The sequence below is a fragment of the Phascolarctos cinereus genome, unplaced genomic scaffold, assembly GCF_003287225.1.
Source record: "Phascolarctos cinereus isolate Bilbo 61053 unplaced genomic scaffold, phaCin_HiC Scaffold_5;HRSCAF=322, whole genome shotgun sequence".
Lineage (NCBI taxonomy): Eukaryota > Metazoa > Chordata > Mammalia > Diprotodontia > Phascolarctidae > Phascolarctos > Phascolarctos cinereus.
In genome coordinates this window covers 76,742,116-76,768,405 of record NW_027555958.1, presented here as the reverse complement: position 1 = coordinate 76,768,405, position 26,290 = coordinate 76,742,116, and the positions used below count along the sequence as shown (strand labels likewise).

The 26,290-nt window shown below is 38.2% G+C and overlaps 1 protein-coding gene across 1 annotated transcript in view; it reads right to left on the bottom strand.

Moving 5' to 3' along the window:
• Positions 1-21,477: 21,477 nt before the first annotated feature.
• The window catches only part of LOC110203739 (rho GTPase-activating protein 29-like), a 47,088-nt gene continuing 42,275 nt past the window's right edge, over positions 21,478-26,290 (bottom strand). Inside the window, 2 exon segments of the mRNA XM_020980204.2 lie at positions 21,478-24,664; positions 24,666-25,309. Of these exon segments, the coding sequence (XP_020835863.2) occupies positions 24,467-24,664; positions 24,666-25,309 (842 nt within the window). The 3' untranslated portion in view covers positions 21,478-24,466.

Below are 26,290 nucleotides of genomic sequence, written 5' to 3'. Positions count from 1 at the left end.
TAAGAAATGGTGAGTAGGCAGACTTCAGGAAAACCTGGAAAGACTCGCATGAACTGATGTTGAGTGAAGTGAGCAGAACCAGGACAACATTGTACACAGTAACAGCAACACTGCGTAGTGACTGACTTTGTTAGACTTAGCTCTTCTGAGCAATGTAATGATCTAAGACAATTCTAAAAGACTTATGATGGAAAATACTATTCACATCCAGGGAAAGAACTATGGACTTTGAATGCAGATCGAAGCAGACTATTTTCTCTTTCTTTTGTTTTTTTCTTATGGTTTTTGCCTTTTGTTCAGGTTCTTCTTTCACAACATGACTAATGTGGAAATATGACTAATATGATCATACACGTATAGCCTATATCAGACTGTATGCTGCCTTGGCGAGGGGCAAGGGAGGAAAATTTAGAGCTCAAAATTTTATAAAAGCAAATGTTGAAAACTAAAACTAAAAACTATAAATAAATAATGGTGATAATGAGCATCTTTGCTTCATTACTGATCTTAGTGGGAAGGTTTCTAGCTTATCTCTGCTGTTGATTTTAAATAAATACAACTTTTAAAGAAACATTTTAAGGAAAGTTATATTTATTCCTATGCTTTCTAGAGTTTTTAATGTGAATGAGTGTTATTTTGTCAAATGCTTTTTCTGCATCTATTGAGATAATCATGATCTGTGTTGGTTTTGTTATTTGATAAGGTCAATTATGCTGATACTTTTCCTAATATTGAACCAGCCCTGCATTCCTATTGTAAACCCTACTTACTCATAGTATGTGATCTTTGTCATATATTGCTATAATCTCCTTGCTAGCATCTTATTTAGGAATTTTGCATCAACAGTCATTAGGGAAATGGGTCTATAGGGGTTTTTTTTCTCTGTTTTAGCTCTTCCTGGCTTAGGTATCAACACCATATTTGCGTCATAAAAAGAACTTGGCTGGATTACTTCATCGCCTATTTTTCCAAATAGTTTGTATAGTATTTGAAATAATTGTTTTTTAAATGTTTGGTAGGATTAAATTGTGAATTCATCTGGTCCTGAGGATTATTTCTTAGGGAGCTCATTGATGGCTTGCTCAATTTCTTTTTAAATAGGGTTAAGTATTCTACTTCCTCTTTTGTTAATCTGGGCCATTTATATTCTTGTAAATATTCATCCATTTCAATTAGACTGTCAGAATTGTTGGCATATAATCAGGCAAAATGGGTCCTAGTAATTGCTTTAATTTCTTCTTCATTGGTGGTGAACTCACTCTTTTCATTTTTTATACTGAAAACTTGGTTTTCTTTTTTCTTTAAATCAAATTGACCAATAGTTTATCTATTTTATTTTTTTCTATAAAACCATCTCCTAGTTTTATCTATTAGTTCAATGGTTTTCTTACTTTCAATTTTATTAATCTCTCTTTTGATTTTCAGGATTTTCAATCTGATGTTTAATTGGAGATTTTAAGTTCTTCCCTTTCTAGTTTTAGTTGCATGCCAAATTCATTGATGTTATTTCTCTTTTTTATTGATAAACATCTAGATATATAAAATTTCCCCTAAGTACTGCTTTGGCCCATAAATTGGTATGTTGTCTCATTGTTGTCCTCTTTAATGAATTTATTGTCATTATGATTTGTTCTTTGACCTATTCATTCTTTAGGGTTGTATTATTTAGTTTCCAATTAATTTTCAATCTGTTTCCATGGCCCTTTATTGAATGTAATTTTTACTGCATTATAATCTAAAAAGGATGAATTTAATATTTCTGCTTTTCTTGGTTGGGAGGTTTTGATGCCCTGATACAGAGTTAATTTTGTACTATCGATAACAAAGTATAGTCCTTTCTATTCCCACTTAATTTTCTCCAGAAGACTAGCATACCTAACTTTTCTAAGATTCTATTCACCTCCTTAACTTCTTCCTTGTTTACTTTTTTATTAGATTCATCAAGTTCTGAGAGGGGAAAGTTGAAGTCTCCCACTACTAGTTTTATGGTCTATTTCTTTCTGTAACTCATTTAACTTTTCCTCGAAGAATTCGGATGCTACACCATTTGGTGCATATATGTTTAGTATTGATATTACTTCACTGGCTATGGTACATTTTAGCAAGAAGTTTCCCTGATTATCTCTTTTAATTAGATCTATTTTTGCTTTGTTTTGTTTGAGATCATGATTGCTACCCCTATTTTTTTTTACTTCAGCTGAAACGTAATACATTCTGCTTCAGCCCCTCATCTTTAATCTGTGTATGCCTCTTAGCTTCAAGTGTGTTTCTTGTAAACACCATCTTTTTAATCCACTCTGCTATATGCTTCATTTTAAGGGTGAGTTCATCCCATTCACAATTATGATTACCATATCTTTCCCACAATCCTATATTTTCCTTAATTTTACTTGTAACCACTGCCTCTCCCAACCTACCCTTCCTTTTGTGAGTTCTCCCCCTTTTTTATTCCCCTTGTCTCTTACTTCCCTAAACAGTAAGACAGATTTCTATGCCCAACTCAGTGTGGATGTTAGTCCCTCTTTCAGACAATTCAAATGAGAGTAAGGTTTAAACATTGCCTGCCACCCCCAACACCAATCTTGCCATCCATTGGAAAAACTTGCTCACACCTCTTTTACTGAGATAATTTTTTCTTTCTTTTCCTTTTTTTTTTTTTTTTGGATAGCATACATTTGGGTCCTCTGTGTATACTCCTTCTAACTGCCCTAGTAATGGTAAAGTTCTTAGGAGTTACACATATCATCTTCCCATATAGGAATAGAAACAATTTAACTCAATTGACTCCCTTATGATTACTCTTTGATGTTTACTTTTTTATATTTTTCTTGAGTTTTGTATTTGAAAATCGAATTTTTCTATTCAGCTCTGGTCTTTCCATAAGGAATGTTTGAAAGTCCTCTCTTTCATTAAATACCCATTTTCCCCCTGAAGGACTATACTTAGTGTTTCTGGGTAGGTAATTCTTGGTTGTAATCCTAGCACCTTAGACCTCTGAAGCATCATATCCCAATACTTTAATATAGAAGTTGCTAAATCTTGTTACGCTGACTCCATGATATCTGAATTGTTTCTTTCTCGCCACTACCAGTATTTTCACCTTGACCTGGGAGCTCTGGAATTTGGCTATAATGTTCCTGGGAGTTTTCATGTTGGATTTCAGGAGGTGATTGGGAGATTCTTTCAATTTCTATTTTATCCTATGATTTTATGTTATCAGGACAGGATTCCTTGATAATTTCTTATAATATGATGTCTAAGCTCTTTTTTTGTTATGGCTTTCAGGTCATCCAATCACTCTTAAATTATCTCTCCTTAATCTATTTTCTAGTTGTTTCTCTAATGTGATATTTCATATTTTTAAAATTCTCTTGATTTTGTTTGATTGATTCTTGATGTTCTGTAAAGTCATTAGTTTTCACTTGCCCCAATTCTAATTTTTAAGGAATTATTTTCTTCAGTGAGCTTTTGTACCTCCTCTTTCATTTGGCCAATTCTACTTTTTAAGGAGTTTTTCTTTTGTTTTTTGTTTTTTGGTTTTTGGGTTTTTGTGGGGGCTAGGCAGTGGGGTTAAGTGACTTGTCCAGGGTCACACAGCTAGTAAGTGTTATGCGTCTAAGGCCGGATTTGAACTCAGCTCCTCCTGAATACAGGGCCAGTGCTCTATCCACTGCATGACCTAGCTGCCCCTAAGGAGTTATTTTTATCAGTGAATTTTTGTACCTCTTTTCCCATTTGCCAAATTTTACTTTTTGAGGAGTTGTTTTCTTCAGTGAATTATTTTATATCATTTCCTTTTTTAAAAATTATTCTCTTGCATCACTCTGTTCTTTTTCCAATTTTTCTTCTATCTCTCTTATTTTTTAAAATCCTTTTTGAGGTTTTCTAGGAGTTCTTTGTGGTCTGACACAAATTCACATTTTTCTTTGAGGCTTCACATGTAGCTATTTTGACAATGTCATCTTCTTCTGAGTTTGTGTATGATCAGATTTGTTTTTTGCTCATTTTTCCAACCTATTTCTTGAACTCCAACTTTGTGGTAAAGTTGGGCTTTACTACTGGGGTGGAGGGGTCACTGTCTAAAGCTTCAGGGTTTTTTTTTGTTCTATTGTTTTCAGAGCTAGTTCTTGGGGTAAGTTTTCAGTTCTTCTGAGGTGGCATGATCCAAGGAAAGGTGTGGTCACTGTTTACCTGCCCTGTGCTTTGGTCTGTGAGCAACCACACTATTTTCAGCCCTAGAACTGTGACCATGGTTCCTGCTCTCTTGTGGCTGAGAATTCTTGTATACTGGTACTTCTTCTTGCCCTGGGACTGTGAACAGGATCCTTATATGGGCAATGCAACAGAGCCTTGCACCATGAATTAAGGGCCTTCTGTAATCTTCTGATCAGTTGTCTGACCCACTTACCATCTGTGGGTTGGGAGCTCTGGAAATCAGTGCTGCAAATTAAATTGCCTCTAAGGACTTCTGCTGGCTGTTTTGTGCAGGGGCCTGGGGTCTCACTGATAATTTATATGGGGCTTGGGCCTCACTGTTGGCTTACTCTGGGAGGCTGGAGCCACAATGCTGGCTTACCATGCATAGCACGGGTTGGACTGTGCCTCATACAGACCTTTCCTGCCAACCTCCTAAGTTGTCTTGGGCTGGAATATTTTTTCATTGCATCCTTTTATTAGTTGTGCCATTCTAATTTTGAGGTGTTATTTTAAAGTTGTTTAGAGAGGAATTTGGGAGAGGTTGGGCGAGTCCCTGTCATCTTGGCTCCACCTCTCATATCCTTCTTACTTTTCATGGCCCCTCTGCATGGTATGTTGAAAGTTTACTGGATTTGGAATTAGGAAGATACTACAGTTTAAATTCTATAACTGGGTGAATGTAGGGAAATCACTAAACCTCCTTGAGACTCAGTTTCCAAATCTGTAAAACAGGAGTACTATTTGTTCTGCCTCCTTCACAGGGTCATTATGAAAAAAGAACTTTGTAAATCTTAAAGTACTACATGGGGGCAGCTCGGTGGCACAATGGAAAGAGCACCACCCCTGGAGTCAGGAGGACCTGAGTTCAAATCTAGCCTCAGACGCATAACACTAACTAGCCGTGTGACCCTGGGCAAGTCACTTAACCCCAAGTGCTCTGCCATAAATGAATGAATGAATGAATGAATGAATAAAAAAAATGCTACATGAATGTGAGGGCTACATATGATCAGCCTCCCTCCAACTATATCTTTGAGCTTTTCTTCTTGTTCCCAGAAAGAACGTTAGCTGCAAAGACCATTCTGTGTGTGGGGAAAGTGGGGGGTGGAGAGCTATGAAATTCTATAATTTCTCAGACATTGCTGAATACCATAGGGTGAAGATTAATACATTTTGGCAGGTCTTGGTGCCAGGTCTTCAGAGGAGTAGATTTTGTGGTGTGTCCAGCAACTGCAGAATTTAAGGATTATTTGAAGCAAGAAGAAACAAAAATCAAAACTTCAAAAGAATTCCATTTTCCCTAAATCTGGAGTTTTTAGCAGATCTATTTGGAAAGGCTTCAAACCACTCTAAGGGACTGTGACAATCAAGATTTATTGCCCTGACCAAAAATACTGAAAAAATTGACAAACACTGGCTGCTTTTCAAAGTGGAACTCAATATTTTCATTGAAACCCAATCCAAAGTGATTCACTTTCAATGCACTTGTTGTTTACTTTATGTCTTGAAACAAAGGAAATCAATGGATAGTTTTGTAAATCCAGGTTTATGTTAAAGAGTTGTAAAAGTCAATGCTAAAACCTGGAGTTGTGGGATATAAACCCCTCTAATAACATAACAAAAACACATTAGCTAACATCTATACTATACTTTATCAGAGTGCTTGGCAAATATTTCATTTAATCCTTACAACAACCTTGTGCTATTATGATCCCCATTTTACAGATAAGGAATCTGAAGTTCACCATGATTTACATGTTTTGCTCAAGGTCACAAAGCTTTTGTGTCTGAATCAAGATTTGTACATGGCTTCTCCATGTTCAGCACACATTTATGAATATCTATCATGAATTTATCTGTGAATCACCCCCTGACTCAGCAGTCACCAGTGAGAAAGTATTTGTGGTCCTGGTATGGAGAAGAGGGCAACAGGTTTCAATGACAAAGCTGGAAACAGCTCTAAGCTGCTCTTGAATAGGTCTTTTAGGTCTGCATCCTTTCTAGGTACATCACCTGAGCTTTTCCCAGAAGGCACCCTAGAAGGATAAAGAGCCTTAGGAGTCTTTCTTCTTTTCCACCAAAACTTGCCTGTGTTTTTTTAAAAAAAGTGAAATCTGTGGACCACCCTAGACTGTTCAGAATAATCTAAGCAACGAAATGGTGATTGATTCTAGTCTGTCTTCAGTCATGAAGATGGCAGAGGTGGAGGCCAGGGGGATGCTGTTGCCATCAGATCACCTGGTTATCAGTTCATGGCTGCAAAACATCTTGAAGGACACATTCCTAGTTCATTTGGATTGATTCCCTGTTCCAAACTTCACAATCATAACAGCATAGGGAATGAAAATGGGACAGGCTTTAAAAAATGAATTATGCCCTTTCTCTCCCAAAGATGAGTCTCCTTCCCAACCCAGTCCCTGGCACCTTGCAAATGCTATCAAGACGGCCTGTATCTTTAGGAGTTCCTAGGAACAACTGAAAAGACTGTGCCACTTAAGGACCTCCACAAACCAATTCTGACCTATCTTTCCAGCCTGATTTTGAATCCCTCCTTTTATACTCATAGACTCTATGGGAGTAGGAATTCTTTCATTCTATTTGTATCCTCAGCACCTAGCATGGTGCCTGACACACAGTAGGCACGTTCCAAATGCTCACGTCTCATGCAAATTGGATTACTCCTTGTTTCCCAGAACACATTCTGTAATTTCATGTGTGCCCTTATTTGCGTTATTCCCTATTCCTGGATTACCCTATATCTCTGCCAGTTGAAATCAGACTCACGGCTGCCTCCTCTATGAAGTTCTCCTTGATCTCAGCTACAAGTGACCCCTCTCTGTGTCTCTCCAATCGAATGGAAATATTCCACTTTATATTATTTTTTGTCAATGTGCTGCAGCCCTTCTTGGAATATTACCTCCTTGAGAAAGAGATTGCTTAATTCCTTCAATCTGTATACCCAACAACTAGTGCAGTGCCTGGCACGTAATCAGAGCCTATTACATGTTTGTGTGTACCGATGTGTATCTGTTGAACTCCCCATTAAAATGCAAGCTCCTTGAAAAGCAGGGACTGGTTTTGCTATTTCTTTGTATCACCCCCTCCCCTTCTAGAATAGACGCAGGCAGATAACACTTTTTTCCCCCCTTTTGCTAGGCAATGGCGTTAAGTGACTTGCCCAGGGTCACACTGTTAGTAAGTGTCAAGTGTCTGAGGCCAGATGTGAACACAGGTCCTCCTGACTCCAGAGCCACTGTGCCACCTAGCTGCCCCTCACATAATAAATACCTGATGCTTGTTGATTTGTTGAATGAAGGAATTTTGAAGCCCTCCTTTCTCACCTCCCCCTTCGCCCACTGTCAAGTTCTTTTGGGGGCAGAGTCCATGTTTCAGCCATAGTTGGTTTTCCTACTACAGGGGTGGGGAACCTGCAGCCTCGAGGACACATGTGGCCCTCTAGGTCCTCAAGTGCAGCCTTTTGCCTGAATCCAAACTTCACAGAACAAATCACCTTCCTAATAGGATTTGCTCTGTAAAACTTGGATTCAGTCAAAAGGCCACACCCAAGTACGTAGAAGGCCACATGTGGCCTCAAGGCCACAGATTCCATACCCATGTTCCAGTACATACTATGTTATAAAACTGAACAGGCAAGGGAAAGGAGAAAGGAAGAACAGAAATAGGCTACCCATGCCTCAAGCAGTATGGCTGGGGCCCCAACTGGAGGTATGGGGGTCTACACCACCAAACGTCTAATTTTACTCTCAGAATGTTTGGCTTTTGTTCCCTTCCCTCGTACACAATTTCACAAGCTCCGTTAAAAATTTGAAGCTGGGCCATTTCGAGTTGTTCTGATGTCTATCTGACCACTGGACCCAGATAGCTCTGGAGGAGAAAGTGAGGCTGGTGACTTTGCACAGCCTTCCCTCACTTACATCCAATCTACTTCCAAGTCATAGTGTCACCTTCCTGAAGTCACAGTCCTCTTCCAGAATGAAGGACAAGCCACACACACATAAAAATTTGAAATATCTTTCCAAGAGCCACTTTTAGAATACCACCTGTAAATTGGGACCAAGCTGGTGCCAGATTGTACAGCAGTAATCTCTTTAATTAGATTATGAATTACATTTGAAGCCAAGTGAATGTTTTACTCAAGCACTTCTTTTAGCTGAGTCTGACCTACTTTCATTCAGATTAGAGGGTGGGATTTGTGAAAACATTCCCAATAAGCTTTGATAAGGCATTTTAATTCATTCTGGAATGGCAGGATAACTGGTTTTAAAACCAAGAATGCCTATTTCCAAATAAACAAGGCAATATTTTTTGAAGAGACCATAACTGACTTAGTTAAAAGATTACAAACAAATTTTATTTTTAATAAATATTCATCCTAAGCTTGGAGGAAGGCAATTGCCAGATGATGAAAGTCAGTATGCCTTTGGCAATGATTTCCCCCTTCATTTTCAGGAAGCTAAAGCAGAAAAGGTCAAGGGGGGGCAGGCAACTAAGTGGCACAGTGGATAGAGCACCAGCCCTGGAGTCAGGAGAACCTCAGTTCAAATGGCAAATCACTTAAACCCATTGCCTAGTCATCCCTCCGTCCCCCCAAAAAAAGATTGAGGAGGTTAGAGGCTAGATGAGTCACCATTCCTGACCTAAAGAGCCCAGGACTTTACCAAAGGAGCTGAGTTATGGCTAGACTGTTAAGCCAGGAGTTCTCTGACTGGAGAGGTTGGAGAGCAAACATCTGAGATCTCCTTTCGGATACTTCATTTAAGGAGGGCACCCAGGGCAGCCACCTCATCATTTACCACTGCACTACTCTCCTGGCCTTCATTACTGTGTCCAGAAACTCATCTTCTGGCAAGATCACATCAACCCAGAAACTCACTCCTTCTCAGTACTCTCTGCCCCAGAAATTCCTCCTTCCCTTAGACTGGAGAGGATGGAAAGGCAGACATTGGAAGAGTGCCTGCCAGATCCTCCATTTAAGGAGGGTGCCCAGGCATTGTATCATCATTCCCCACCCAGCTGCTAGACCTCATCTTGGCACATTGATGTATACCCTATTCCAGCTTCTTTATGTGTTGGCTTCTCCTATTAGATTGTGAGCTCCTTGAGGGCTTTATTGCTCAGTTGTGTCCAAGTCTTCATGACCCCACTTGGGGTTTTCTTGGCAGAGATACTGGAGTGGATTATCATTTTCTTCTCCAGCTCATTTTTACAGATAAGGAAACGGAGGCAAACAGGGTTAAGTCACTTGCCCAGGATCACACAGCTAGGAAGTGTATAAAGCTGCATTTGAACTATATCCACTGCACCACCTAGCTGCCCAATAGAGAGAAGGCATACTGATTAAGAGGCTTAGGAAAGGCTTCTTGTGGAAGACAGGATTTTAGGGGGAACTTTAAGGAAATGGATTTAAGGAAAGAGTGTCAGTCATGGGAGACAGCCAGTGAAGATGCCTAGAATCAAGATGGAGTATCTTCTGCATAGAACAGCAAAGAGGCCAGCATCACTGGAGAGCAGAGCATGTGGGAGTAAGGTACAAGAAGGCTGAGAAGGTAGGCGGGGCCCAGGTTTTGAATTCCAAACAGAGCATTTTCTATTTGATCCTGGAGGTGATGGGCAGCTGAGTTGAAATGTGGCCTCACTTACTAGCTGTGTAATCTTGGGCAAGTCACTTCACCCTTTGCCTGTTTCCTTACCTGTAAAAGAAGCTGGAAAAGGAAGTGACACACCACTCAGTATCTCTGCCAAGAAAACCCTGATGGAGTCACAAAGAGTTGGATGCAACTAAAATGACTGAAGAGCAACAGTAGCAAAACCCTGGGGGTGATAGGGAACCACTGGAGTTTACTGAATAGATGAGGTGACATGGTCAGATCTCTGCTGCAGGAAGATCAATGTGACATCTGAGTGGATGATGGATTGGAATGGGGAGAGATTTGAGGCAGGGACACCAACCAGCAAGCTGCTCAATTAATGTAATTTGATACTCAGACAGCTGGATCATCACAGAAAGAAAGTACAGACATGATAAAAGCAAAACCTTCCCTGTGGTGAGACATGCAGGCTATTTTTGAAAAATTGGTGCAGTGGATAGAACAACATCATCCCTGGAGTCAGGAGGTCCTGAGTTCAAATCCAACCTCAGACACTTGATACTAGCTGTGTGACCCTGGACAAGTCACTTAACCCCAAATGCCTCACCAAAAAACAAAAAAAAAATTGCCAACTATCTCCCGTGTTCCCCCAACCACTTCCCTTTACCTACTCCCCTTAGTGAAAAAACATGCCAAGCCTCAATCTTGAACATTAGCTTCATCTCATCAAGTCATACCTGCCAGACTTCTGAATTGCTACAGTAAGTGATCTACATTTTTACCCCATAACCAAGGGGGAAGACTTTTACTTGACCTTTTTTTCATACTTAATGGACTCATGCAGGTGCTCAGGGCTTAAGGTGGAGGAACTCATACTTCTGAGGATTAACAGGCTAAGCGCCCTTTTCATCTTACCACCCTGAGTTTGAGAGAAGCACAAGGTCTTTAATGATAACTTAAGTATGAAAATTTCGAACAATTGACTAGGATTCTCGTGTATTCCCTTGCCTTGGTTCCCCTCTAAAAAAAATGGTTCTTTAGGAAAAAATTAAAGAAACCACTAATGCAATCCTAAGACAAAGTGTGAGGCTGTTAAGGGGGCTTAAGTGCTTACCAATATTGCTTTTAAAGCAAAAACTTGGGAGTCAGAAAGATCTTAGTTAAAATCCTGCCTCAAATACTTACTAAGTTTCTGACCCTGGGCAAATCATTTGCCCTCTCTGGATCTTAGTTTCTCAACTGTAAAATTAGAGAGTTGGATTAAGTGGCTTCTGAGATTCTTACCAGCTCTAAATTTATGGTCTCTAGGCAAGTCACTTAACTCTTCTGTGCCTCAGTGTCCTCATATGTATAATGAGAAAGTTCATCTTCAAGGTCTCTGCTTTTCCTTCTACATTAAGATCCATGAGGCTATCAGCCAGAAAGGGTGATTCTTTGCCTTCCCCTAGTGCAAAGATCAAGTACTTATCCAAATGAGTTGTCTATTTCAACCATCAGATTTTTACAAAGAGCTCTTTAAATGTCTAGAGCCAAAAAAGGCAGACAATTTTTCTGGAATCTTGCTGGAGGTCAATTTTCACCACTCTTCCTATAATAAAACACATTTAGGAGGAGACCTCGATTTTTTTTTATTCATTTAACAAACAATTTTGTCTTACTCATCTCTGTATACAGACAATAACAATAACAAACAGCTGTCTACCCTAGCCCAGCATGGCATATCCTTTAAGGTTGTTTTTGGTTTTTTTTAATGAGAGTTGCTAGTCCACGGGACTCACATACAATCCAAATTTATGAATTGTACTGTATCTTTCGAGTGCTTTTAAAAAAATGAAATCCAAACCTTTTCCAAGTTTAGCAATAAACTGTACTTAGGCACAATCCTTTATCTTTATTTCCAAATAATAAGCAAGTGCAATACCAAATGAATATTTTCCTTATTTTTTAAAATTTAGTCACTAAGGTTTCTAATATTTTCCCAGCAGTGAATTACCATTGTTAGAAAGTTGGCTATTGGAATTTCACAAAAATTATCTGAGTATCAAATATGCAAAATAAAATTTAATAACCTTTCACTTGGCCATGGTTTCCCCCTTCAATTTTATGTAGCCTATTTTCAAATTGCTTTTTTGCAACAAGGTTAAGTTTTCTCACATTCATTTGAACATACTTCATTAAGTATCTAGTAATGTTTGTGGTGAGTTAGGTGGCCCATGAAAAACTACATAAACATAATGCCCTCCGGGAAGTTTATAACATACTACAGATAACAGTGGCATAGATGTAATTCAGAATAAAAACCATAATACAAGACATGAATATAGAAGATCAATTAAGAGATAAAAGTAGATGTCATTTAGGAATCAAAAGGGTGCAAGGGTAACTATTTAATTTGGACAAAAATTAGGAAAAATAACTGTGGATGTTCTAGATACTGCTGGTGGGGAATACTCTATCAACTATTTTTTGGGCAAACATTAAGGATTCCTGCAAATTTTCAAAATAAAGGTTAGCCCCTAAAAACAATATATATATACATATATGTATATATGTATATATATGTGTATATATGTATATATATGTGTGTGTATATATATATGTATATATATATATGTATATATGTAAAAATGGGTATTTGTTTTCAGAGAAAATACCTCAATTCTCTGATTCTACCTGGTTTTGACATGATTACTACTACATTAAAAATAAAAAGAAAGTTATACAAAATACACTTCCCTTGGAACTTCTCAACTTATCCTACAGAACTTTTTTTTTTGAGAGGGACACCAAGACAAAGGATACATGAGCATTCTAACTAATTATTTGAATTTTTAATACTTACATTACCATTAAAGACCCTGTGCCTCTCTCAAACTCAAGAAGGTAAGATCAAAAGGATTCTGGTACAATCCTTGCACCAAAAATCTGTTCTCTCTCCAGGTCTGCCATAGAGAACATTGATTTAGGGAGGCTCTGAGGTCAGTCACAGCCAGTCTTGGTTACATAACAGAAGTACAAATAAGCAGAACCTGACAAAGGGCAACAATATCACCTAGTAAAAGTGAGACCATAGTATGCCATGCATACATATACACATATACACATTTACACACATATACAGGCACATCTACATCTACATGTATGTAAAAATAAACCTCAATCTTACCTCATGTAAAATCAAATTCTATAGCCTTTTTGACTAATGAGGTTTCTGAACAGCTACTGAGAAAACAGTTTCTGTAGGGCAGCTCAATTCTAAGTAGATTTCTTTAATCGCTAAGCTTTTACTGTGTCAGCTCTCTGATTAAGCACTGCCACATAAGTATGTGATAGACACATTCTAATAGAGATAATGTGGACACTGGCTTTTCCCTCAACTGCTTCTGAAGTCTTTTAAAGCAATAAAAATTAGAAAGCACATTGGACAATACCACCAGCACCACTGGCAGTAATTCTAATGAGACTTAACTAAACAATACACAAAAACTCCTTTGGCCCTGACTAATAGGCTCCTGGTGACAGCACTTAATTACTGTCATTTCTTGGCATCAGGAAGTAGGATGCAACAGAGAACCAGGATCGCCTTCTATCCACTAGTCTCTGTATTAAAACCTTAAAAGATGGATACTTCTACGCAAGGCAAGGAAAATATTATCTTAATTAGACAGTATGCAGAAGTAGGAACAAAGAACCTACATTAAATTTTCTACCAGGCTGTTCATTTTGCAGTTCATAATATTTTTTTTCTCAGAAGAGATAAAACTCATAGGCCAAACAATGGTAGACTACAGAATGACAACTGGGTCCTAGTGATGTATTTAAGTAAGCAATAATCATCAGAGCAAAGTCAAAATCCATACTAAATTGTAAGAATTAAAGTGAAGAGATATAGGGCACTCAGTTGCGACCTAACATCTACTGACCTATTTAAAAGGTGACAACAAGCAATGAGAAATCAATTAAAGAAAAAACTATCACCATTTCCCTAGGAAAGTTAACAGGTAGAAATCACTGGCCACCACTGAGAAGGCCAAAAGAACCTAGGGGCTGCCTCCATCAGCAAACACTTGTCCTTTTTAAAAAATAATTAATTTATTTATTTTTAGTTTTCAACATTCACTTCCATAAGCTTTTGAGTTTTAAATTTTCTCCCCCTCCCTCCCTCTCCATGACAGCATGCAATCTGATATAGGCTCTACATATACATTTCTATTAAACATATTTTCACATTAGTCATGTTGTAAAGAACAATCAGAACCAATAGGAGGAACCACAAGAAAGAAGAAACAAAATAAAACAGAAAAAAAAAGAGAAAATAGTATGCTTTGATCTGCATTCACACTCCACAATTCTTTCTCTGGATGTGGATAGCGCTTTCCATGATGAGACTTTCAGAGACGTCTTAGATCCTTGCTTTGCTAAGAAAAGCTAGTGACTCATCACCCAACATAGCTGTTACTGTGCATAACGTTCTCCTGGTTCTACTCACTTCACTCAGCGTCACTGGATACAAGTCTTTCCAGGTTTTTCTGAAGTCTGCCTGCTCATCATTTCTTCTAGCACAATGGTATTCCATCACATTCACATACTACAACTTGTTCAGCTATTCCCCAATTAATGGGTATCCCATCAATTTCCAATTCTTTGCCACAACAGAAAGAGCTGCTATAAATATTTCTGTACATGTGGGTCCTTTTCCTATTTTTATGATCTCTTCCAGATACAGCCCTAGAATACTTGTCCTTCTTGTCAAACAGTGAAATATAGCAGCCATGGACAATATCAGTTTAGAACATAAAGTTGTTTGTACCATCTTGTAGAGAAAAAAAAAAGGAAGATCTGAGGAGCATCATCCCGTAAAGCATCCCATAAAGTGAAAGGAAAAATGTTCACATTTACAGACAGCTCAGGGAGAGAGCGCAAATCACTGAGGCTGAAACTGGAAGGACAACAGATGAAAAAATGGAAAAGCTGTATCAAGATATCTATAACAAACTACTTCTCCATCTATCGATTGGAGCCACTACATCTAGATTTTTCATCAAAGTTCCTGATGTTCTTCTGCCTGGAAATGGCACTTAAAACAAAAATGGGAAGAACAGGCAGACTAAGTATATAGAGGGGAGATCTTATATGTCTGGAGATGAAATTTTGAGGAAATGGAGGGAATGATTCTCAAGATATTCTTCAATATCTCATTTGGGTCTATTTCATCCTAGGAAAATTTCAAATATCCTTAAATTAATTCACCTTAATGTTCTCAACAGAGAATGAATAATAACTTAACTGTGACCAGTCAACAAGAGCAGCCTAGCCAATCCTTTCAATTTTTAATACTTAAATTATCATTAAAGACCCTGTGCCTCTATCAAATTCAAGATGGCAAGATTAAAAGGGTTCTGGTACAATCCTTGTACCAGAAATTTGTTTTCCCTTCAAATGCGTCACGTAGTCAAGTCAACAATAAGCATCTATCGAGCCAGGCACCATATTAACTTCATCTCTACTACCTTCTCTCATCTACACCACCTCCTCACCTATTAGTAATAAGCCAATTTCCAAGCTAATTGCTCTCATAACTTGATATAGTTCCAGGACATCTTAAATTTTAAGACCCTTCTTGTACCTTATATACTATGGCTGAATATTAAATAGCAACATCACCTTAAAGGAATGTCTCTATTCCTTAGGAGTAAACTAGAAAGCATTCAGAGAAGGCAGAAAATTAACTCCAGACCCAACACTCTATGTCAAACCTTACCAGAGCCTCTGTATATATTTGCTGCAGTTTAGGAGTGTTGAAGAAGGTGGGGGTACAGATACCAAAGCACTTGTAACAAGGAATATTACTCCTACTCACAGGCAAAAAATGCAACAGACATGACTTAGATTGATTCATCCTCTGATTCTAAGAGGTTGCTGAATACCTATACCTGTCTTCTACTGTACTTACCTTCTTATACTACTCATTTTTTACACAAATTACAATATTTTTCGATAAGAAAATAGCAAAATAAGTCCCAAACAGAAATATGACCTAGATATAAAGATTCACATGGTGAACAAATCTGAGCAGCAAATCTATGGATAAGAAAAGAGTTCATAACCAAACAAGGTATAGAGAAGATCATGGAAGATAAAATGGGCAAGTTTGATGAGACAAAATTTAAAAGTTTTTGCACAAAGATTAGAAGGGAGACAGTTACATGGAGGGGGGGAGTCTTAGCAGTAAATTTCTCTGAAAAAGGTCTGAGATACACACACACACACACACACACGGTATGTATTCCAATTTATAAGAATAAGAGCTATTTTTCAATCATTAAATGGTCAAAGGATATGAAAAGGCAGTTCTCAAAAGAAAAAATCCAAATTATCTATAGCAATATGAAAAAAATCTTCCAAATCACTATTAGAGAACTATGCAAATTAAAACAATTTTTGAGTTTCCACCTCACACTCCTAAGATTGGCAAAGCTGACAAAAATGGAAAATAAGAGATGTTGGAGGGGTTATGAGAAAAGTTTAATGAATTAGTTGAGCCATTTTGGAAATCTGGAACAATGCTACCAGTTGCTAAACTGCACTCAAACTCTGATCTAGTAAAACTAAAATTGGGCCCATATTCCAAGGAGATCAAATAATAAGGAAAAGAATCCATATGCACTATACAGTTACTGCAGACACAAACAACTCCGAAAGACTTATGAACTCTGACCAACATAATGACAAACCATGATAAAGCATGTTATTCACCTCCTGGCAGAGGTGGACAGACTCAAAGTACAGATAGGAACATATTTTTTGGACATGGTTAATGTAGGAATTTGTTTCACGACGTGTATTTGTTACCAGGCTCTACCCCCTCCCAACACACACACACACACACACACACACACACACACACTCTTCTATTTTTCTAATGGGGGAGGGAAGGAGAAAAACAAAATAGGTATTTAAGTAAAAAATGAAATAAAATATTGGGTGCAAGGTGGTGCAATGACACTTAACAAAAAAAAAAGGAAGAAACATAAGTTCAGAAGGAGACACAGATAAGCAGGGCAATACTGGAAAAGCCATGCTAAATTTGGAATATATTATTTAAAACACCAAGCTATACAAAGTAGAGACCCATGGTTTCACATGAAATCCTCTTTTTCTGTTCTTTGCATAGGGAAAAGGTTCAAATTTGCTTGTGTTTGGCACATTCATAATAATAAAGAGGAAAAAAAAGTTCAAATTGATTTGAATGGTAAATGGGTATCAACATAGCCTACTCAAAGAAAAGAGTAGGCAAACACTTCTTTTGAGAAAGGACTTCAATATGACTGTAGCAATTAGGTAACTGACATTGCAGAAAATATTAAGCAATGCAAGACTAGATAAAGTAGGGTTTCTTAGAAAACTGAATAGTCATATAAAATAGTTGAAGGCAGCTTTCTCTAACAAAACTTTGGCTATGACAACCAAGACAAAATTTGTCTATCACTATCTTTTAGAAACTTTAATGCTCACATCTAGCAAATTGGCAAAGATGAGGGGAAAAAACGGGAACAGTCAGTATTGGAGGGTTTGTGGAAAGACAGGCACACCAAAGCATTCATTGTTGGTGGAGCTGTGAATTGTTCAAACCATTCTGAAAGGAAATTCTGAATGCAGGCATACCTTGGAGATATTGCCAGTTCAATTCCAGACTACTGCAATAAAGCAAGTCACACGATTTTTTTTGTTTTCCAGTGCATATAAAAGTTATGTATATACTATACTTTAGTCTATTAAGTATTCAGTAGTATTATGTATAAAAAAATGTGCATACCTTAATTTAAAAACACTTTATGGCTAAAAAATGCTAATCATCTGAGCCTTCAGTGAGTTGTTAATCTTTTTGCTGGTGGGGTGTCTTGCCTTGATGATGATGGCTGCTGACTGATCATGGTGGTGGTTGCGGCAATTTATCAAAATAAGACAAAGATAAAGTTTGCTGCTTTGACTGACTTCCTTTCACTTGAAAACTTAGAGGCCACTGCAGGGCTATTAGTTGGCCTAATTTCAATATTGTTGTCTCTTAGAAATACGGAGACCCAAAGAAGAGAGGGAAAGAGTCAGGGGAAGGCAGGTAAATAAAACACTCAGAACACACACAACGTTTACAGATTAAGTTCCTTGTCATATAGGGGCACAGTTTGTGGCTTCTCAAAAACAATTACAATAACCCAGAAGAAACAAGAGATGCCTATTGATTGGGAAATGGTCAAATTACAGAACATATCAAGTTAAGTTAAGAATCACTTATTAAGGACCCACTATGTGCCAGGCACTGTGCCAAGCATTAGGGTAACAACTCCCCCACCCCACAAAAAAGAATGTAATCAACTACTACTATGCTGGGGGAAAAAACCTCCAATGAACATGATGAACATAGAGTTCATCATAGAGTTCAAGTGTGGAAAGATTTACATGAATTCAAAGTAAGGGAAAGGAAGCAGAGACAGAAAAACACTACAGTGACTACAGCAACATAAATTAAAAGAACCACCAAACACAAACCAAAACTACATGTTGTGAAATTAGAAACAAGAAGCTTCGACCTAAGGAAGAAATGAGAAGACACCTCTCCTCATCTCTTTGTAAAGTTTAGGGTCCATGGGTGTGAAACATGGCATATCATGTCAGGCTTTTTTCAATGTAGTTGATTGGTTTTGCTCAATTTTAATTTTTCATTTCAAAAAATTGTTATAAAGGATGGCTCTCAGGGAGGAGGTAAGAGGAAGTACAAGGGGAAACCTAGGTGATGTAAAAACAAAAACATAATGGTTCATTCAATTTTTTAAAGTTTTAATAAGCAGAGTTAAACTACAGGGTATTCCAAAGGTCTTAAGACAAAGCTTAGACCTGCACTAAGACTACCTACCTGCTTTCAATCTGAAGTTCCCTTTCCTGTAATAAAGTGGATGCAATCAAGGGCATTTTTAGCAGCAACTGGAGTCAATTCCACACTGAATAAATAACTTGCCATGAAGTGTACTAAGCCCACACTCAATGGCTAAGATTTCTAAACACTCATTGTGGCAAGCAAGAGAGCACTATCGAAAGATTCTTAGAGTGGGTGGGTCACTTAAAACATTAATAAATGGAGGGAGAAAAATTAAACGGTATCAAGGAAAAGGATGAACTCCATGATATATTTTCATATACTCTCCCTTCAAGTCCCACTCTCATTTCTCAACCTGTCACAGGGCTGACCCTGGCTTCTCCAAAGTTCTGTGAGAGCTCACTGGCATTCTGGCAGTGTGCTCAGTCCTATCATGTTGGAAAGGCTTGATTCCAGGGACAGACTGTGTCTCCTTTCCAAAGGCCAGGCTTTGCCACTGGCTGGCCATTGGGTAATGAATGCTTTACACAAGGCAATTCATGAAGGCAAAGTAAAACACAATATGGTCCTTACTCTTGGTGGCACTTCTTCTAAAGTGATGGTGGCAATAACTGAAAAGGCAACGGTCCCTAAGAAATCAGTTTTTTATTTGGTCTATAAACACTGAATGAACTGTTAAGATCCCAGTGTAATAATCAGCAAGTTGACATAATGACAGTGAACATATCAATACTGGTATTCTTATTATAAATGATTCTTCCTTTGTTCCAAAGGCTGTGTAAAGGCATTTTGAGGTAGATTGTTTTCTTAGCAGTAGGGAGAAGGAGAGGGGGTTCAAAACATTGTCAGAAGTGGTATTTGAACCTGGATTTGATGCTGGCAGGGCTCCAAGTCATGATTCTCTATCTACTATGTTACATAACTCTACCATTCTTTGATATAAATGAAACTTGAGACAAAAGAGAACTTGCAGGAAAATGGAAGGATAGCTCATAGGTTCTTTTCGAAGGGGCAGACAAATAAAAGAAGTTAGCCAAGTATGTTCTGTTGTGTGGGCAACAAAAAAGATTGTTTCATGAGACACTTGGTCGTTGGTAAAACTGGAGGTTGGGAAACACTCAATAACCTTTAATATACCTTCCAGCACTAAATCAATGATCCTAAGTTAATACTATGATTGTTTTGCATTACAGGGCTATTGAAGAGCATTAGCCCATGATCACCATGAAGATAACAGCAATTCATTCACTGCTATTTCAGAAAATGAGGAGGCAGAGAAATTCTGCAAAGAACTACCTAGATTCAATCAACCCCAGATAACTTTAAATATCTGGAGACCCCAGTGCAAAGGCAGACATAAGGATGACAAATTTCTGTAGCAAACCTTTTTCTCTGAGACCATCAATTCACTACCACATTTGGGTCCTTTCCTCCAAGTTTCTCATAAGGAAACAGAAATGGCAATAGAGAGAACTAGAGCACATCAAAGTACCTGTACCCAGAAGAGTTTAGTGTCAGGAGACAATTTTGAAGACGTGGAGAGACTGATTTTCAAGATATCCTGCAATCTGCTATCTATTCCCCATGATGAAACAGTTTCAAATACCTGTAAATTCATTCACCTTAATTTCTTCAACAAAGAAAGCAAGAATAGTCACTTAACTATGACTCAACCCTAGTATAGTACTTATTAACTATATATACATTTCCTATGAGGCTTTCTGGTAGCTCTTGATCTCTCTCTTTATGAGACTTCATCACTACTACATTCTAGTAAATGCTACATGTGGTCCTGGCCTATTAGTAATAAACCAGCTTCCAAGCTAATTGCCCTCATGATGTGATATGGTGCCAAGATAGTCAATCTTGTGTACACTATTGTATACGTGATAAATAGCAACAACCCCTCACTTGTGCCTTAGGAGGCAGAAAGTGTTTATAGAAAGCAGAGGGCTAGCTAACCTTAACCACAACACCAATAACAAACCCTTGGCAGAGACTATTCTGCTGGTGTAGTTCGCATGTGAGGACAGAGGATGGGGATGAAGACACTGAAGCAACAGTACCAAGGATGAAATTCCTCTCACAAAGTGCAATTTGTGGTCTGCAACAGCTTCTGGTGGCTGCTGAACAATAGTTTCCTATAGGCTAGCTCCCTATAAAACTCTACCTGACTTTCATAGCAGTTTCAAGCAATGTACATTAACTAAATACATTTTTAAATTATGAAGGCAGTTCCAGAGGCAGATGTCTTCATTTTTCAGGGTCCAGATGTGATATGGTATTTTCTATTTTTCTGCATCATGGGGAATATTAGGCTCGATAGCACAGAAAAACAGACTTCATTTAGTCTAGTTTTTAAAGGTCATGTAATAGGAATAATAAAATACCTTTTAATACAAAATCAGAAATTGGTGTGGTCTAAAAGATAAGGAGACCAGTGTCTCAGAGCAATGATGGTTGTATTTCAGTTCTTTTCAGATACATACCAGAGTAGCACAACCATGGGGCAGGTCATTTAGCTTCTTAGTGTAACTACAAATAAGTTGCTGACCTATATGCCTGGTAGGAGTTTCTATCTGGAACATCCCAACATAGATGAATTATCAGATCCAAGTTAACAATAATTTTTATAAACATAATTTCCCTCATCTCTCTCCCATGTTATATTCCAGAAAGACATGAATCCAAATATTTAACACAAAACACATGGTGAAAACTTAAAGAGCCCCCAAATCTCTAAGTTAAAAGGCAACAAGTCCTTGAAACGGTTTAATAAAAAACCATGAGTCCTTTAAGTAGGTTAAAAAGTAAGTATATTTTAACAATTTTAATGTGATCACATAAAAATATCGAATACATAAAAACATCGAATATTAAGTGAGTATCAGATACATATACTAAAGGAAGACATTCTATTCATTTGACCCATACTGTGTACTCAGTTTTAGATAAACTGAACAAAACACAGCAGACATAAACTGGAGATTCACCGACTTTCAAACTAGGAATTCTAGTACCACTCCTAATCACAAAAGGTCAATGCTGCTGCTCCAAAATCTAAGGAGACTAAAGAGAATATGCCACAGAGGAGATATTACACTTAGCTTCAATTCCTAGAGATCATGCTTCTTCATCTTGGTGGCCTTTTCTCACTCTGCCAGGCTACCCTCAAAAAGAGCCTCCTAAAACCATGGGTGGGAGAAGCTATACCTCTCAGTTATATGAGACCATGCTTCTTTATCTTGGTAATTTTCTGTCCTCTACTGAACACATATACTACCACTCTTTCTGACAACTGTCACTGTTGACACAATGCTATCATTGCTCTAGAAAAGAAGTTACAATCAACTGCCCCGTCAGTCTACTCATACTCACAATTCCTGAAACTTTCAGAACAAAAAGACCTTTTCCATGATAATCACTTTCCTCTCTATGTGTTGTCTGCCCCTATTAGAAACCCAGTAATCTAAGCCATGGCAAGACAAAAGTCAAGATGACTGGTGATAGCCCAAGATGAAGTGGATGCCCTTGGCATCTTTGGTGTCTGATCAAGCTCTCAGTGCTCCACAGCACCTGCTTCTGCCACCTTCATGGCCCATTTAGAAAAATGTTCACATCTGCCTACTGTACCACGGAAGGCTTCACATACTTGAGGCAGGCAACCCCCTAACTCACCTATGGGTTTCTCATCAGTTACCCTCAAACTGAGTTAGCCCATCTGTCAAGATGGTTTACCAGAGTGTTGCTACAGTTTCTTGGAGCCACAGGTGAGAGCTGGGTAGCAGGTGGATACCCAAGGTGGATAAGCAACCCTGAAAAGGGCTTGGCAAGCCTTCACACACCAGAGATGCTAGTCTTCTCTGAACACCTCGTAAACCCATGGTGAAATGTGGTTGCCCAGAAAAGTTAATCAGTATTGTATACCAGTTTCATGACAGCACCCCTGCACTTTTTCTGGGTAATGGATGATACTCTTGCACTTTCCCTGTCACCAATAGAATGAAGCAGGGATGTATGCTTGTTTTAGCATGATGTTTTCAGCGATGGTGTCAGATGACCTTCAATGAGGAAGAAAATGGCATCAAGGTCAACTATCAAACTGAGGATAAATTACTTAACTTGAAAAAGCCACAAGTCAAAACTAAAGTGGATGGAGAGCTGTTGAGTGACTTTTTTGTTCACGGATGATTGTGCACTCAGTGTAGCCCTTGAGGCCAAGATGCAATGAAGTACGGATCAATTCTCTGCTGCTTCTGTTAATTTTGGTCTGATCATTAACACCAAGAAAAGAGAGGCTTCTCCATCAACCAGCACCATAAAATCCATACAGTAAACCATCAGTTACAGCAAATGGAGAAATTTTGAATGCTGTGGATAAGTTAACTTACCTTGGCAGTACACTTTCCAGGGATGTACACATAGATAGTGAGGTTGATACATGCATTGCCAGAGCTAGCTCAGTGTTTGGGAGGCTCTGAAGGAAAGTGTGGGAGAGAAGAGGTATTAAACTGACTACCAAACTGAAGGTCTACAGAGCTGTTATGCTGACCTCATTGCTGTATGCCTGTGAAAACTGGACAGTATACCAGCACCATGCCAGGAAACTGAATTGCTTCCATTTGAATTGTCTTTAAAAGATTCTGAAGATCACTTGGCAAGGTAAAGTACTAGACACCGAGATCCTTTCTCAAGCTGAACTGCCATGCATTCAAAATCTACAGCAGAGAGAACACTTCCAATGGACTGGCCACAATGTCCTTATGCCAAATGTACATTTGCCTAAAAGACTATTTTGCTCTCCATGGTGGTCAGAAGAAGCAATACAAGGACACTCCCAAGGTTTCTCTGAAGAACGTTGGTGTTGATTCTGAGACACTGGAGACAACAGCATAGGATCATCCAGTATCGTGTGCCAGTGTCAAAGAAGATGCTCTGCTCTATCAGCAAAGCAGAATTGTGGTAGCTTAAAAGAAATGCGAGATGCACAAATTTAGGGACACCTCTCCAACCCAAATGGTGATACAGACTATTTGTGTTCAACTTATGATAAAGCATTCTCACAATGGTACGAACAGCTACACCTCGACACACTGCAAACTGACCCCAATTTCATGAAGTCATTTTGGTCTTCCTCCAGCATTAAGGACAAATAACAACAATCATATTCTAAATCATATGTCATTTTAGGGATCAGGAGATCTTCAGTCTGATTTTTAAAAAGTTAGTAAGTGCATCTTCTTGGTACAATTAAAATGACAACACATAAAAACTGTTAAAAATCAAAACACAAGCATAAAAACACATATAATACAGTGATAGGTCAAGTTTGGCCATTAGGTAATCTATTAAGGAACAAAAACATGAAACCGCACAAATTGAAAAACTGAAGCTTTTATGCAACAAAGGACAAGTGTTTTTAAACTGTCAGATTATTTTAAAAACCACATAATTTAAAGAAAAAAGTTTTAAGCTTTGCATAAAGAAATACTATTTTTCCCCCTATAAATAAGCATTTAGATCCACTTTGGAAACTGAAGCTTTAAGCCTTGCCAGCTGCACTTATTAGCTCAAGAACTGCATTTTATTGGAGATACATTTAAATAAACTCTCATATGAAAAAACAAACTTCATTTTAGTTCATAGTACCCTCCCAGCCCAACTTTTAAAATAATGCCTTTAAAAATTCAAATATAGAACAAAACTGGTCCCAGTGAAGATATCCAATCTACTCCTAGTACCCTTTCTCTCAACCAAAAATAAAAATAAAACACAAAATTTGGCAATCCTATACAAACTGTGCTTCTCTTTGCTCTAAGTCTTGAATCCGTTTCGGTCTTAGTCTCTGGCACGTTGGTTTCACATCAGATGAATGAAGTTCCTGAAGGCTAGCTTTGGGCTGATTTACCCACTGTCCAGGTGAATCTGAGTTCACAACAAAATCCACAGTATTTTCTTGACTAACAGGTGCTGATGTATAAGTTTCTTGGAAAACTTTCCTCATTTCCCTTTACCTTACTGTTGGGAGGTGGCTTATAAAATGTCCCTGGTGGGGGCTGCAAAGTTCTCCGTGGCCTGAAAGCAGGAAGAGGATTAGAATCCGAAGAGCATCCTTCTGCTATTATTCTAGCCGTCCTGACTGGTACCATGTCTGCCTGGTTGAGCTGCATGGCACTGGATAGAGGTCTATCGGAGTTGAGAGATAAAACAGAAGTAGCACCACTCTCTGGTTCTCTGTTTTCCTGGAGTGCACTGGGTATAATCACTGTAGTCCTTGTACTTGTATCACATTGTCTGAATTGCTTGTCCCAAGTTTTGGGGTCATAACAAGAAAGTCTAGAGGATGAGTTAGGAAAAGATTTTGTTTCAGATATTTCTTCAATGGTTGAACTCCTGACAAATTTGTCTGAATTTAAAGTTCCCACATTTTTGGAATTGTTCTCACTGAAAAAGTTTGGAGGAAGGAACTGATCCACAGGCAGACTCACAGGTCTAACTGGTGACTTTATCCTTGGCGATCTCAAGGTTATTTGATTATCTTTTACATTTGAACGACTACTAGCTTTAAATTTATCTTTGTTCTTGAAGGGGTAGGTTTCAGTCTCATCAAAAACCAAAGACATAGCATTTTCTGAAAGAAGTAATAATTGGATGTTACTTTTCAATTTCTACACACACTAAATATGAACATAATAAATTACAGAGATAATCTAGTTATGTTCACAGAAAGAAGACAGATTCACAAAGATCTCATATGCTTATCCCTATAGAGAAGACATAGAAGAATGAACTTCTTACTCTCTTTACTACTCACCTGACAAAATTTACTTTTTTTTTTCTGGAAAAATGAATATTTGTAAGGTTTCATTTCCTTGAAAAAAAAAACTGTAGGCTCTGACACTCCCATTCTGTTCCAATAAAAAACTTGATGCAGAATACACTTTAGTGACACGCTACATGTCCTTGGGGCACCTAAGTGGCACAGTGGATAGAGTGCCAGGCCTGAAATCAGGAAGACCTGAGATCAAATCCACCCTCAGATACTTATTACCTGTGTGACTCTGGGCAAGTCACTTAATCCTGTTCGCTCAGTTGCTCATCTGTAAAATGAGCTGAAGAAGAAAATGGCAAACCACTTCAGTATCTGCCAAGAAAACCCCAGACGGTATCATGAAGGGTCAGACGTGACTGAAATTCAAGACTCAACAGCAACAGCGACACAAGTCCTTCCCTGAGACTGTGACTTACTGAACACGCTTGTCAGCTGTACTGAATTCTAACATTTATTTAGCTTTTTTCCCCTTACTTTTGCTTAAAAGAGAAACGATGCGATGGAATAATATAAATGATCAATTTCTGGCCAGAAGTGAAGATTTTCAATCACAAATATGTACTAGGAAGAGAAAACAACCAAGCATGGCAACAGTAAAAATGTTTACGAGCTCCAGCACCTAGCAACAATGTGGGGCTTTTTCAGAAGTATTAAGAATAGAACTGTGAAGATGCTGGTGCACTACATCACTTTATTAATGAATCAGCCTAATTCTTTAAGTGCCTGGCTGTTTAAACCTCTAAGAGAAGAATTTCTACAAGTAGGAGTCACAGCTTCTAG